General features: G+C 38.1%; 1 protein-coding gene across 4 annotated transcripts in view; it reads left to right on the top strand.

Moving 5' to 3' along the window:
- The window catches only part of PLEKHA7 (pleckstrin homology domain containing A7), a 918,161-nt gene that overhangs the window by 676,555 nt on the left and 224,592 nt on the right, over positions 1–17,014 (top strand). For all 4 annotated transcript variants that reach the window (XM_053720631.1, XM_053720632.1, XM_053720630.1 and 1 more), the window contains one exon: positions 11,652–12,168. In XM_053720631.1, the coding sequence (XP_053576606.1) occupies positions 11,652–12,168 (517 nt within the window). The remainder of the gene's footprint in view (positions 1–11,651; positions 12,169–17,014) is intronic.

The following is a 17,014-nucleotide window of genomic DNA, read 5'->3' as shown; positions in this document are numbered from 1 at the left end:
GAACTCGCAGTCCCCAAGCCATGAAAGAAGTATCTTGGATACTTGCTTGTGCGGAATCCAGCTCCTGACTAATTTATGCGGTTCATATCCCAGGTATCGACAATTGGGAAGCGTATTATCTCAGCCGTTAGACTTTATATCCGGGGGAGTGGTTGCTCCATCCAGATGTGTTTTCTCAGATTGTTCAGATGTGGGGTCTTCCAGAAATAGATCTGATGGCTTCCCATCTAAACAAGAAACTTCCCAGGTACCTGTCCAGGTCCAGGGATCCTCAGGCGGAAGCAGTGGATGCGTTAGCAGTTCCTTGGTGTTACCAACCTGCTTATATCTTCTCGCCACTAGTTCTTCTTCCAAAAGTGATTTCCAAAATCATCATGGAACAATCATTTGTGTTGCTGGTAGCTCCAGCATGGCCTCACAGGTTATGGTATGCGATCTTGTTCGGATGTCCAGCTGCCAACCTTGGCCACTTCCATTAAGGCTAGACCTTCTGTCGCAAGGTCCGTTTTTCCATCAGGATCTCAAATCATTAAATTTGAAGGTATGGAAATTTAACGCCTAGTGCTTAGTCATAGAGGTTTCTCTGACTCAATGATTAATACTATGTTACAGGCTCGTAAATCTGTTTCTAGGAAGATTTATTATCAAATGTTATGACTTATATTTCATGGTGTTCTTCTCATAAATTCTCCTGGCATTCTTTTAGAATTCCTAGAATTTTACAGTTTCTTCAGGATGGTTTGGATAAAGGTTTGTCTGCAAGTTCCTTGAAGGGACAAATCTCTGCTGAGTTCTTGGGCCTGTTCTGTTTAACATGTTCATAAGTGATATTGCAAGTGCTTAAGGGGAAGGTTTGCTTGTTTGCTGATGATACAAAAATTTGTAACAGGGTAGATCCAGGAGGAGTTGATCAAATGAACTGTGATATTAATAAACTAGAGGACTGGTCAAATAAATGGGATCTGAAATTTAATATGACCAAGAGTAAAATGATGCATATAGGATCCAAAAACCCAAAGGCTGATTATAGTCTCAATGGTACATTACTGACTGTAATTAAAGAAGAAAGGGATTTGGGAATTATTATTTCAGATGATTTAAAATTTGGTACACAATGCTGCAGTGCAGCCAGCAAGGCCAGTCAAATGCTTGGTTGCATTGGAAGAGGTTTTAGTAGCAGAAATAGCAAGGTTCTTATGCCACTTTACAGATCATTAGTTAGACCAAATATGGAATACTGTATACAGTTCTGGAGACCATATCTTCATAAAGATATAAATAAACTAGAACCTGTCCAAAGGAGGGCTACTAAAATGGTACATGGTCTAAAATATAAAACGTACAAAGAAAGACTCTATGATCTAAATGTGTATAGTTTAGAGGATAGAAGGGAAAGAGGTGACATGATAGAAACCTTCAAATATATGAAGGGATTTAATAAAATAGAAGCTGAAAGCATTTTTCACAAAAAAATTAATGCCAAAACAAGGGGTCACAATCTAAAGTTAGAGGGTAGCAGATTCAGGAGAAATTTAAGGAAGCATTTTTTTACAGAAAGGGTGGTGGATTCATGGAATGAACTTCCATTTGAGGTGGTAAACACAAAGACTGTAAAGGAATTTAAAAATGCCTGGGACATGCATAAGGCTATCCTAAGGAAAAAGTAACATGTAATATGGGTAGACTTGATGGGCCTTTTTGGTTCTTATCTACCGTCAAATTTTATGTTTCTAAGTTCCTTAAAGGGACAAATCTCTGCTCTTTCTGTTTTATTTCACAGAAAGATTGCTAAGCTTCCTGATATTCACTGTTTTGTACAGGCTTTGGTCTGTATCAAGCCTGTCATTAAATCAATCTCTCCTCCTTGGAGTCTTAATTTGGTTTTGAAGGCCTTACAGGCTCCTCCTTTTGAGCCTATGAGGCCTATTTAACAAATGTCTGTCGGACATGATACAGTGCGTTTCAGGTCCGACAGACGTCGCTGAATGCGGAGAGCAATACGCTCTCCGTATTCAGCATTGCACCAGCAGCTCACAAGAGCTACTGGTGCAACGCCGCCCCCTGCAAACTCGCGGCCAGCAGGGGGGTGTCAATCAACCCGATCATATTCGATCAGGTTGAATTCTGATGATTCCTGTCCACCTCATCAGATAGGCCCCTATGCATTCTTTGGACATTAAACTACTTTCTTGGAAAGTGTTGTTCCTTTTAGCCATCTCTTCTGCTAGGAGAGTTTCTGAATTATCTGCTCTTTCTTGTGAATCTCTTTTTCTGATTTTCCATCAGGATAAGGCAGTTTTGCGGACTTCATTTAAATTCTTACCTAAGGTTGTGAATTCTAACAACATTAATAGAGAAATTGTTGTCCCTTCTTTGTGTCCTAATCCTAAGAATGCATTGGAGAAATCCTTGCATTCTTTGTCTGTGGTAAGAGCTTTGAAATATTATGTTGAAGCTACTAAAGATTTCAGGAAGACGTCTAGTCTATTTGTTATCTTTTCTGGTTCTAGGAAAGGTCAGAAGGCTTCTGCCATTTCCTTGGCATCTTGGTTAAAGCTTTTGATTCATCAGTCTTATTTGGAGTCGAATCAGGCCCGCCTCCGAGAATTACAGCTCATTCTACTAGATCAGTCTCCACGTCGTGGGCTTTTAAGAATGAAGCTTCAATTGATTAGATTTGCAAAGCAGCAACTTGGTCTTCTTTGCATATATTTACTAAATTCTACCGTTTTGATGTATTTGCTTCTTTGGAAGCAGTTTGTGGTAGAAAAGTTATTCAGGCAGCTGTTTCAGTTTGATTCCTCTGCTTATGTTTTAAGTTTTTTTTCTTTCATTTATGAGAAAAACTTATTTTTTTGGTTGTGGATTTTATTTTCTCAGGGGAAAATGGCTGTTATTATTTTTTTTGAAAATAATTTTTTTATTGAAGTTAAAGCATATATCATAACAACAAGGACTCGCCCTTAGGCCAAAGTTACAACAGGGAGAGTAATACATTGTCTATAGAAAGGCATTATTGAGAAAGCAATATGCGCATAAAGCAATAGAAAATACATTTCAAATCTGATTATGAAGATAGACAGTATCTTAGGCGAGATGAAACAGAACTTCATTTTATGTTATAATGTCAGCGTATAAACTCCACATTCTAATAATATTTAATCTAAGACCAAAATAACAGCCTGTGGAGGGTTAGCATAGATATCAGCCACTCTTGGGCCGAGATATATAGGGGGAAGGGGGATATTCAGCGGGTAAGCACCGCTATACGCATATGGAAAGGGGGTGGGGGGACGGAGCCATATATAAATGTAACTAGCATATGGTACTTGGTGTGGACTCATAAGTGTCCAATTGTAGAGACCATGGGACTGGTAGCTGGGTTATCAAAAAGCTAAATGAGATATGCCTTGGATAGTTAGTCTACTTAGGAGTATATAGTGGAGTAAAGTGACATTCCAACACAAAAATGGAGTAACTAGGTAGGGGCTACAGGCCATTCTGCTGATTCAGTCAGGGGGACCCAAACATTACAAACATAAACTACAAAGAATAACATGTCACGATAGTAGCAATTTACTCAGTTGCTCAGGACAGATCTAAAGAGTAATTAAACAGGCAAAATGTGAGCTTATCTAAACATTGCGTAGCAAACTTGCCCACTAGTTTAAGTGGAGTATGACAGAAAATATATATTTCCATAAAACATTTGAGAAAATAGTAAACTGTTTAGGGACGATGAGATACATTTGATCATATAATAACCATATTACATAAGTAGTACACATCATAACCTGCAAGGAGGGAAGGCAATTTATAGAATCCCTTTAGCATTAATATATAATAGAACTAAATAGATTAACTTCTGGGCCTATATTATAAGAGTGTGATGCAATGGTGTCTAAGCATTTATAAGCACCAGCGAGTGTATGAAAGACATATAATCAAACATTGCAATAAACATGTTGTAGATTCAGACAGAACCTGGGGAGAAATATATTATTTCTGCTATAGGAGTGTGTAGTGAACAAAGTGTATTAGTGGAGTGAATAGAATTATACATTTGTTCATAAACTAGCTAAATTGTCAAGCACTCAGACAGGTAGAATCTATAGCATGTAGATGAACCTAGTGCTCATATAGTCCACATTAGCATAATCAGAGGGGTAGCATTTTTCTTGTCTGCTGTTCACATAAATTAGCAATGTCTCACTTTACATATAAGGTCATGTTATGTTAATAGTTAAGTATGTAGGCAATAGGTCAGTTTAATTTTTATATGTTTCATTAAACATCATCCAGTTGCCTTATGAATGCCCAAGTTATAGCAGCACTAAAGTCTAGCGTGTAAGTACTAATAATAGAGCTTCAGCTTCCATAAATTATCCTAGTGCAAAAATATCAAATAAATAGTGTAAAGTGTGTCTATACGTTCTAGAGGGGGGGTGTTATATAAAGTATTTGCATGTTTAAATTAACATGTTGATAGTGATATTATCTCAGGCACATTATGGTAGGCAGGGCGATAAGATGTAATATTCTAATAACATGTAGTAAAATACAACTTAGCCCAGCATATTAATATATAGTACAGTTCTATTAATTGGGTGCAAAATGAACATTCATATCAGAGAGAATAGTAAAAAGCTAAACCGCTATACAGCCCCTATATTAGGCTTAACAGCATAGTGTTAAAGGAGCTGACATATTACTAATATATAACAGCTAGTTAATATGATGCAGCAAAGATTTTTTTTTTTTTTTTTATATCACAAATACAAGATTAGGTTATAGTATACTAGAAGGTTCCATTGACATGTTTAGTTCTAAAACATTAAGTTAGTGATAGATTATCAATCGCACAAAATCAATATTGCTTAATGTGGCATTCTGTTATATATGAGACCTTTCATATATCTAGTTAATATTGCAGTATAAACAGCTTAATGACAGCACCAATGCCACTGGACATTTGTGGGTGATGGCACCGTCCTGAACAGTGTCAGCCATACGGATAAAGCATATAATTGCAGTGCAAAGAAAAGTTTCACTGTAAAAACATATATTTAAAACTAGCATATAAATGATACCAACTAACGCGGAAAGTTTAGATCATAACACAATAGAATTAAACAAGGTAGGATTCTGATAAGGGATATAAACTATGATTAACTTTTAAGCTATAAACTGAGGTCAGAACAATATGCATAGCAAATGGTGCCTGTATAGATAATTGAGTTCATTATATATGTATATTGCGTTAGGAATGTGAAAACACATATAAGTTGTCCAGACTGCAAATCTAATGACACAGTCATATTCAGCAGTTAATAATGTAAACGTATGGGTTCTTTAGCTGACTGGAGAGATATATATTAGATCAGCAAGGTTTAAATAGATCGTAGTTCCCTTTTCAAAGTGTTCCAGCAAACAAACAGTCCATCGGCACATAGGGTATTGAGAGTTGACATACTTCACCCGACTCCGTTTCGAATGGCTCTAAACTCATGGCTCTGAGCCGGTATATTTAGTAGTACCCAACTGTGTGCGGACAATTTCCCTGTAGGTATAGACAGCCCTCCGTTCTTCCATGAGTAGGCGGACACATCCTCCGCCATGGCCGCTGACATCTGCTCCACTTCACTCTGGGCTGGCAAGTTACGTGCGGCTATTGATCTCACCGCCGCCGACAAGGCAAGTGGTAGGCACCGCTCTTCAACAATTGATAGGTGCGACTTAGGGTTCAGTGCCAGTTGTAGCGAGCGCTGCATATCTATGCTTTTGAAAAGACTCTCTAGTCCCTCTAGTTCCGGCCCAGCGATCTCTGTGTGGACTAATATGGCTGATCTTGCTGGTGCCAGGCCGCTGTGTGTATTACCAGTTAATACCGTATTCAGGTCCCGTCTGGGTAGCGCAGGTTGCGGTGGATCAGAGGGGTGTTGAGTAGGCAGTAGTTTGTCTGGCCGGCTATCCACGTGGGTAATGCATCTTGTAGAGTGAGTAGCGCCATCTTGGTCACGCAGCTTTTCAATGTCAGATCTTAAGCTGTAAAAATGATCATCGGCTTTAACCAAAAGGTCTCCCAAAATAGAAGCGAGGTATATGGAAGATTTCTCCATCTTATAGGCTTAAAAAATAAGCTAGAAAGGTTGTTAACACGGCTTATAGAAAGGCTTTTGGGATCAGGTTTCAGGAGCTCTCCTAAAACATGTCTTTACTCAGTGGCAGTTGGCTCCGCCCCGGCTGTTATTATTTTATCCCTCCCTCTCTACTGACTCTTGTGTGGAGTTCCACATCTTGGGTATTTCTATCCCATACGTCACTAGCTCATGGACTCTTGCCAATTACATGAAAGAAAACATAATTTATGTAAGAACTTACCTGATAAATTAATTTCTTTCATATTGGCAAGAGTCCATGAGACCCACCCTTTTTATGGTGGTTATGTTTTTTTTTTGTATAAAGCACAATTTTTTCCAAATTCCTTTGTTGATGCTTTTTATTCCTTTCTTTTTCACCCCACTACTTGGCTATTCGTTGTGGGTGTGGTGAGGGGTGTATTTATAGGCATTTTGAGGATTGGGAAACTTTGCCCCTCCTGGTAGGATTGTATATCCCATACATCACTAGCTCATGGACTCTTGCCAATATGAATGAAATGAATTTTTCAGCTACGTTCTTACATAAATTAGGTTATATATATATATATATATATATATATATGTATATATATATATATATATATATATATATATGTATATATATATATATATATATATATATATATATATATATATATATATATATATATATATAGGTATATATATGTGTGTGTATGTGTATATATATACACATGCACATACAACAAACACACACACACTAATTGTGTTCTGAATGGATTACAGAAGCAAACAAATAATGTGTTTGACATTTTGCACATAACCAATAATATCAGTTCATGATGTGTGCTGTTAACAGTTTTATATCACTTTAATTAATATTTATCATTTTTAACCTCTTCACTTACATTATGCTTGAGTCTCACAATGTCCGTACTTTAGTTTGTTTCATAGTTGTAAAGTGTGATCGGAGCTAGTTTTGTTTTGTGTTAAATCATAAAGTAGTTATGTTTATTAAATGGACATAAACATCAAAATTAAACTGTCATTGCTCAGATGGAGCTTGCAGTTAAATAAATAACAGAATTTCCATTTTAATTCTATTATGAAATTTGCTCATTGGTATATTTTGTTGAGAGTGTATCTAGATATGCTCAGGAGTGTGCACGTTTTGAGCATTATATGGCAGCAGTGTTTGCAACAGTTTTTGTACATTTTTGCAAGCATTGCTGCCTTCTAGGGGTCTATTTATGTAGCAGCGGATGCTGCTTCCGACCCTCTCCGCTTCAGTTCCGCCTGAAGCGGAAGTTAAGAAGCAGCGGTCCTAAGACCGCTGCTCCTTAACTCGTCCGCCACCTCTGAAGTTGCGGACAGCAATCAGCTGATCGAATACGATCGGGTTGATTGACACCCCCTGCTAGCGGCCGGTTGGCTGCGAATCTGCAGGGGGCGGTATTGCACCAGCAGTTCACACTTCACCAGAACTGCTGGTGCAATGATAAATGCTGACAGTGTATGCTGTCGGCATTTATCGATGTGCAGCGGACATGATTCACTATAGCGGATCATGTCTGTCCGCACCTACATAAATAGACCCCCTAGTGTTTACAAATGTATAATATTCTGCAACCAAATTATCATAAGCAAGGATAGCAGATAGTTAATACACCCTTTGAATTCCACAGAGAACAAAACCCAAGTGATCAGAGAGGAATATTTCTAGAAACAGTCACAGAGATTACGAGTTTTGTGGTAGTTTCAACTCACCGCTCACCTAAAGTAAAACTGGTATTACAGTTTCTTTTAAACCTGGCATTAGCCGCAAAAAGGTGAGCGTAGAGCAGAATTTAGCTCCACATCTCACCTCAATACCAGTGCTGCTTACGGTAGCGGTGAGCTGGCTAAACGTGCTTGTGCACGATTTCCCCATAGGAATCAATGGGGCTGATTCAGCTGAAAAAAATCTAAATACCCCTAATCTTACACTTATTAACCCCTAATCTGCCACCCCGACATCGCCGACACCTGCATTATATTATTAATCCCTAATCTGCCACTCAAGACACCGCCGCCACCTACATTATACTTATGAACCCCTAATCTGCTGCCCCCAACATCGCCAACACCTACATTATATTAACCCCTAATCTGCCGCCCCCAATGTCGCTGACACTATAATAAAGTTATTAACCCCTAAGTCTAACCTCCCCTAACTTAAATTTTATTTAAATAAAGCTAAATAAAATTACTACAATTAAATTATTCCTATTTAAAACTAAATACTTAGCTATAAAATAATCCCTAAAATAGCTACAATATAACTAATAGTTACATTGTAGCTATTTTAGGATTTATTTTTATTTTACAGGCAACTTTGTATTTATTTTAACTAGGTACAATAGTTATTAAATAGTTATTAACTATTTAATAACTACCTAGTTAAAATAAAGACAAATTTACCTGTAAAATAAACCCTAACCTAAGTTACAATTACACCTAACACTACACTATCATTAAATAAATTACCTAAATTAAAATAAATTAGCTACAATTAACTACAATTAAATAAACTAAAGTACGAAAAAAACCACACTAAATTACAGAAAAAAAATAAAATAATTACAAGAATTTTAAACTAATTACACCTAATCTAATCCCCCTAATAAATTAAAAAAGCCCCCCAAAATAATAAAAATCCCTACCCTACACTAAATTAAAAATAGCCCTTAAAAGGGCTTTTTGCGGGGCATTGCCCCAAAGTAATCAGCTCTATTACCTGTAAAAAAAAATACAATACCCCCCCCAACATTAAAACCCACCACCCACACACCCAACCCTACTCTAAAACCCACCCAATCACCCCTTAATAAAACCTAACACTACCCCTTTGAAGATCACCCTACCTTGAGACCTCTCCACCCAGCCGGGCACAAGTGGTCCTCCAGAGGGGCAGAAGTCTTCATCCGATCCCGGCAGAAGAGGACCTCCAGAGGGGCAGAAGTCTTCATCCAGGCGGCATCTTCTATCTTCATCCATCCGGAGTGGAGCGGGTCCATCTTGAAGCCAGCCGACGCGGAGCATCCATCCAGACCGATGACTACACGACGAATGACGGTTCCTTTAAATGACGTCATCCAAGATGGCGTGCCTTGAATTCCGATTGGCTGATAGGAATTAAGGTAGGAAAAATCCTATTGGCTGATCCAATCAGCCAATAGGACTGAGCTTGCATTCTATTGGCTGATTGGAACAGCCAATAGAATGTGAGCTCGATCCTGATCTTCAATCCTTTTGGCTGGTTGCATCAGCCAATAGGATTTTTCCTACATTAATTCCGATTGGCTGATAGAATCCTATCAGCCAATCAGAATTCAAGGGACGCCTTCTTGGATGACGTCATTTAAAGGAACCGTCATTCGTCGTGTAGTCGTCGGTCTGGATGGATGCTCTGTGTCGACTGGCTTCAAGACGGACCTGCTCCGCTCCGGATGGATGAAGATAGAAGATGCCGCCTGAATGAAGACTTCTGCCCCTCTGGAGGTCCTCTTCTGTCCGGATTGGATGAAGACTTCTGCCCCTTTGGAGGACCACTTGTGCCCGGCTGGGTGAAGACGGCTCAAGGTAGGGTGATTTTCAAGGGGGTAGTGTTAGGTTTTATTAAGGTGAGATTGGGTAGGTTTTAGAGTAGGTTTGGGTGTGTGGGTGGTGGGTTTTAATGTTGGGGGGGGTATTGTATTTTTTTTTTACAGGTAAAAGAGCTGATTACTTTAAGGCAATGCCCCGCAAAAGGCCCTTTTAAGGGCTATTTGTAATTTAGTATAGGGTAGGGATTTTTTTTATTTTGGGGGGCTTTTTCATTTTATTAGGGGGATTAGATTAGGTGTAATTAGTTTAAAATTCTTGTAATTAATTTAATTTTTTCTGTAATTTAGTGGGGGGGGTTTCCTACTTTATTTTATTTAATTGTAGGTAATTTAGGTAATTATTTTAATGATAGTGTAGTGTTATGTGTAATTGTAATTTAGGTTAGGATTTATTTTTAGGGACGGCAGATTAGGTTTAATAAAATTTAACTAGTGTTTGCGATGCGGGAGTGCGGCGGTTTATGGGGTTAATATATTTATTAAAGTGGCGGCGATGTCCGGTCAGCAGATTAGGGGTTAAAAACTTTAAGTGTTTGCGATGTGGAGGGGGGGCTCGGTTTAGGGGTTAATAGGTAGTTTATGGGTGTCAGTGTACTTTTTAGCACTTTAGTTAAGAGTTTTATGTTGCGGCATTAGCCCATAAAACTCTTAACTTTTTACTTTTAAATGTGGTATCTGTCTTGACAGGAAAGGGTCTACCATTGACTTTTTTCAAGACTCGTAATACCAGCGTTAGGCAAATCCCATTAAAAAGATAGGATACGCAATTGACTTAAGGGGATTTGCGGTAAGCTCGAGTCACGGAAAAAAATTGAGCAGTACACCTGTACCTGCCAGACTCGTAATACCAGTGGGCGTTAAAAAGCAGCGTTGGGACCTCTCAACGCTGCTTTTTAAGGCTAACGCAAGACTCCTAATCTAGCCGAATGTATCCAGAGGTTTTCTGTGGGAAAAGCCTTCTGACTTGTCTAGATTTGTTAATGGGCTACACAATGAGTTATTCTCTCTCTTTGCCTCTGCGTAATTATATAATATATATATAATAAGAAGGGGACTGTTTGATCCTTAAAACGTCACGCTGTAAATAAAATATGCTAGTCCTGTCACGCTGATTATAGATATATATACACACACACACACACACATATAGACATATGTAATGTGTGTCTGTATTAATATTTATTGATTTGTTATATATTATGTTGTACATAAATTAACTGTGTGTGTAATCTTATTTTTTATTTAGTTTCATAGGTAATTATCCATGAGTTCATCATTGCCAACTGGTTTATACTTTCATTTTTATAAATTATGGATATATCAGTAGTGAAGCATTTCTAAGATTCTGTAACTGAAATAGCTGAACATATTTAACGTTCTATATCTTTTGTCATGATTCATTTACAGTTTAGCTTATTAATCAAGAGTGAGAAAATGACTGTTTGCAATAAAACTGTCATTATGATGGCTATTTATGCTTGGAAACATGATGGTTAGATATCACTAGATATAATTACTTTTTCTTAATGATATATTTAGCTTTATTAGTTTTTTTCTGCATTTCAACTAAATGTCCTTTTTTTAATAAAAATTAGATTTTGCACTAATTCACAAAATATGACAGACATGAGATTATTTTTTATAGATCTGTCTGTCTATATGTAGGTATATAATATTGTGTGTGTGCGTGTGTGTGTGTGCAAGTGTGATGATTTATTACATTCAAATATTAAATAACATTTAATATTATTTATTATTGGAAATATGAAGCGGTGATTTTTGGTTATACAGTACTTGGCATAAAAATAGGTATCAGTGCACATATGCAAACACACACAAATGCTTATAATATGTTTGAACGTTTACATTTACTTTTTCACAATTTTAGTGTTGCTTCTGATCATACTCTCCCACGATACATTGTTAATCAACCCCAGCATCACCCAGAGAGCCACCAAACATTGCCAAAGACCACCAGACAGCCTTCTGGAATGTCTCCTCCTCCGAATCGTCATTTGCCAAGTGACTATAAATATGCACATGACCGTGTTAAAAACTTTAAGATGTCCAATGAGGAGCGGAAAGCCACTAAGGAAGGAACTGTGTGGCAGCTCTATGAATGGCAACAGAGACAGCAGTTTAAGCATGGCAGCCCAACCGGTCAAATTTACATGGACAGTGCAGACTTTGTGGATCGGAACAGAACAAAAAGTTTGTTAGACGTTCCTCGATCTGTTTCTGTTCCTCCCTCTCCTTCTGACATTCCTCCACCAGCACCTGCAAAAATATATCCTCCAAGAAGACCCCACACACCATCAGAAAGACTTATTGTCAGACCAGAGGAACAACAGGCAGACTTCGCCTATCTAGGGTCACCACAGAAGACCCACAGCTATGCTTTTAAGGTAATGGGGAAAAAATAAAACAATATATATATATATATATATATATATATATATATATATATTTGTTGTGCACTTGTTAAGTTTAGTAGTTACCCAACATAAATTTGTTATAAAACATTATAGGTGATATGAACAGAATCTGATGCAATGAATTAAACTTGCATTGGAGCAAATTGTCCTGTCTAGTCTTGTTTTTGGAACTGTTGGTTATATTTTTTGTACATCTGTATCCAAACTCATTCAATTTGAACACACTGATACACTGTATGATGCATCCACTGACTGCACTAAAAACAAAAACTAGCCCAACATATAGTGTCCAAACACAGTGACAATCTTAATGCAATTTATGTTGAAAAGTTTTATTTGTTTCCATATCACAAAATATATAACAGTGTGTACATCCTGAGAGCAATATATACAGTGCCCCAGACAATGTATCCTCTTGAAATAGCATGGGAACATTTTTTAACTCAAAATTCCTTAACACTAATCCATGATAAATATCATGAATAATCAAAATTATACAACCTGAATAAAAATAAAAATAAGAATACAAATAAACAATAAATCATGTCTGTGTTGTGGGTCATTTGCGTCTGAAGTCTAAGCTGAATATGTCATTTGGCCTAATTATATCTATGTGCACAGAGTGTGTAGAGTTTCTATCTGAGTCTTCTACCTGCAGAGTCAGCTACCTATCCACTGTTGTTGAGTGCATTATCCAATAAAACCATACTTTGTTAAATTGTTCTGTGTCTCCCTGTATCCATGCTACCCTCTCGGATGCTGTGTAGGTGTCTCTTATTTTATCTAGTACCTCTTTCCAGGCAGGGGGTCCCTCTTTCCAGTGCCTCGCTATGCAAACTTTAGTGGCCGTGCAAAGTATTTTAATGAATTTATTAATGGCAGGGTTCAAATTGAGAAATCGCCTATGAAGAAGTGCTTGGTGTATGGTTAGTACTATCTGTTCATCTAAAACTTTACTAAGGAGGTCATTAAGCATTCTCCATATATTTTTGATGGGTTCGCAGTCCCACCACATGTGTCTATAAGACCCCTGAATCCCACATCCTCTATAGCATAATTTGGACTTATTTATAGAATAGTGTGATGTTTTTAGGGGTGTAAGATACCATCGAAATATTGTTTTTATAGAGTTTTCCCTATGATCCGCACTAATGAGCCCCTTGCAGGATTCAAAATATAATTGATCCCATTCATTTTTTGAAAGCTGATCTACCCCATCTTCTTCCAATTTTATCATTATAGGCGATTTCTCGGTGTAATGTGTGTCCTGAATCGTTATATATAGTTTAGATATGAGTTGCTTTTCCCTGGTTGGGTTTGAGCATATCCTTTCCAAAACCGTAGGTGGGTGTTTTCCACGGGAGATATCATACTTATTAAGGACCGAAGAGATTTGGAGGTAAAGGAACCAATGTAGTTTGTATGGGGCTATTTGCTCCTGTAGGTGATTAAATGAGATTATCTGTGAGTGGATGAGAAAGTCTGCCACCCTGTAGAGACCTTTATTGGCCCACTTATCTATTGTTTTGTGAGTTTCCTTGGGAAGCAGGAGTCTAATCGGTTTGACCCATGTGCCTAGGGGCAGCACCGTTGGGTGCTTTGTTAATTGTTCCCAATGTGAAAGTGTGTCTACTGTTGAGGGTAAGCTACGGCTGTCTTGGTGTGCATCTTTCTTGGAGTTCCACAGAAGGTCATCTGCATAATCCAATTCTATACTATCAGTTTCTATTCTTGTCCAGAGAACCTCCTGTAGCGGTTTCTGGAGGAGCAATGCTTGTGCTGTTCTAGCTGCTAAATAGTCTTGTAAATGTGGTATTCCTACTCCTCCTAGGCGTCTGTGTCTGGTTAATGTTCGAGATGCTATCCTAGCATTATCGTCCCCTCTTAAGAATGAGGTTAGCTCTGATTGTAGTTTCTGGAGCTCCGAGGGAGGGACCTTGATCGGAAGTGCTCTAAAGAGGTATAAGATCCTCGGGAGCACATTCATTTTGATGGACGATAGGCGCCCATACCACGAGAAGGTTCCCTTCCTCCAGGATCTAAGATCACGTCTAATGGATTGAAATAGTGGTGTATAATTTAGTTTATATAAACTATCGTAAGTGTCTGAAATTTTTGTCCCTAAATAGGTGAGGGAACTCTTAGCCCATTTTATATTGAAGTTGATTTCAATCAGTTTTTTGGAATGGGGGGTTAGTGCTAGTGGTAAGGCCTCACATTTGTCAACATTTACCTTGTACCCCGAAATCTCTGCAAAATCTTGTAAGATCCGATAAAGGTTAGTCAGGGAGCTAAATGGGTCTGTCAGGGTCAGTAAAACATCATCCGCAAAAAGCGAAAGCTTATATTCTGATTTACGAATCATCACACCTTTGATATCATTTGCATTTCTAATGGCTGCTGCTAGTGGTTCCATGCATAGGGCAAATAAGAGTGGTGAGAGGGGACAACCCTGTCTCGTTCCGTTTTTTATGTCTATGGTCCTGGACATGTAGCCTGCTGCACTAACCGTAGCTTTAGGGTTTGAATATATCCCCTTTAGTGCATTTATGAATGATCCCTCAACACCCATTGTGGTGAGTATCTGGAACATATAGGTCCAGTCTATGCGATCGAACGCCTTCTCCGCGTCCAGTGAAAGGAGCAGAGAAGGCGTCCCTTTCCTTTTCAAGTGGTCGGTTAGGTCTATGGTTCTACGCAAGTTATCTGGGGCTTCCCTACCCTTAATAAAACCTACCTGATCGGGATGGACCAGGCGGGGTAGTAGCGTCTGGAGTCTATTTGCCCAAATTTTCGTCAAGATCTTAAGATCTTGATTGATCAGAGATATGGGTCTATAGTTATTACACCACTTAGGGTCCTTTCCTGGTTTTGGGATGACTATAATCTTGACTTGAAGTAAATCAATGGGAATGTCGGATCCTAGCATTATATCATTGTATAATTTCTGTAGGTGGGGTATCAGGGGTATTTTAAATAACTTATAATACTCGCTAGGCAGGCCATCGGGGCCTGCAGCTTTGCCTGCTTTTAAATCCTTAATCACACCAAGGATTTCTTGCACAGTGATCTCTGCATTAAGAGTATCATTTTTCTCAGGAGTGATTATGGGAAGGTTAGCTTGTTTTAGGAATCGAGATAATAGTCTTCGTGTCTTGTCAGTGTGTTGTACTTTTTGCCCATCATATAATGATTTGTAATAGTTAGCAAATATATTAGCTATTTCTTGGGGATTCGACGTCTGAGTTCCTTCCTGAGTATATAAATTGGGTATTGAATATAATTTTGTTCTATTTCGAAGTTTATTAGCTAGATATTTATCCGGCTTATTAGAATATAGAAAGTAGTCTGCTTTTAGTTTTTGGAGGGCTCTCATCGCCTAATCATTTAAGATTTTTGACAATAGTTTTCTTTTAGCTTGAAGGGTTCTAAATGTTATACTAGATAGCGTGATTTTGTGTTGGGTTTCTAAGGTAGTGATCTCTGAGTGAAGTTGTTTAATGTTTTTATTTGCTAGGGTGATTATCCTAGCTTTCTCCTTTATCAGAATCCCCCTGATGAAGGGCTTATGTGCAGCCCAGGGATTAAGTGAATTAACAGTGGAATTAACATTTGTAGACCAGTATTCCTGCATTAATTTTCCTATCTCAGTATGAAATTGCTCATTGCGAAGTATGGAAGGGTCAAACGTCCAGGACTTCTGATGTTGATAATCAACTAACCCTGTCATGGACAGTTGGACTATCGAATGGTCTGACCAGACACATGGGTGGATGTTAGAAGTGATAATATTCGGTATTAGAGTCTGACTAGTCCATATGTAATCTAGTTTTGTGTAGCTATTATGGGCATGTGAATAAAATGTATGGTCTGTTGTGTTACCAAATATTGTTTCCCATGTATCCAGTAGGTTATGTTCTGACATTGATTCCCTTATAAATTGCACTATGGATAGTTGCCTAAGTTGTTTATTTGAGGGTTTAGTTATCATCCTAGAGTAGTGAGTTGAAATATTGATGTTAAAGTCTCCACCGAGTATTATTCTGGAGTGGGACCATTGTGTTAACATGTGGGAGATATGTCGAAAGAAGGTGTGTTGGCCTTCATTTGGGGCATATATGTTGCATAGTGTGATTTTCATACCTTGTGTACGACCCCTAACAATGAGAAACCGTCCCTCAGAATCTCTTATGACCTCATCTGTTTCAAATTGTAGGGAAGAATGTATAAGTATTGAGACCCCTCTTTTTTTCTGTTCTAATGTGGAGTGGAAATGAGTCGGATATTGTCGGTGCCAGTACTTGGGGATCAGGGTTTGTGTGAAGTGTGTCTCCTGGAGAAAGATGATCTTAGCTTTCAATTTTATATATTGGGTAAGGGCCACCTTGCGTTTGATATTGGTGTTAAGGCCTCTCACATTGTGTGAGAGAATAATGAGGTCATGGGTCATGGGAGTTAAGTGTGTAAATATGTCTTATGGTAACAGACTTAAAAGTGAACGGAAGGTGTTGTAGCAGTCGGCATTTATACTCTGTCTGACAAACATTTAAAGGCCGCACAAACATGAGAACACAAATAAAAAATAAACTTATTAACATATCAAACTGAAAACATAAAAAGCTCATATTGAAGTACAAAAAATTAAACATCGAACTAGATGTAGGGAGCTGCCATGACCACCACCCCGAGGCAACAGGAGAGAAAAAAGAAAAAAAAAAAGAAAGAATCAGCTCGGAGCAGCGGTCATGGGAGCGGAAGCAAATCAGCACATTTTCATAACATACATTAGAAATACGACTTATACCTAAGCGTGTTG

The sequence above is a fragment of the Bombina bombina genome, chromosome 7, assembly GCF_027579735.1.
Source record: "Bombina bombina isolate aBomBom1 chromosome 7, aBomBom1.pri, whole genome shotgun sequence".
In the NCBI taxonomy this organism is placed as follows: domain Eukaryota; kingdom Metazoa; phylum Chordata; class Amphibia; order Anura; family Bombinatoridae; genus Bombina; species Bombina bombina.
The sequence above is the reverse complement of the archived record's forward strand: the minus strand, read 5'-3'. Positions and strand labels throughout refer to the sequence as shown.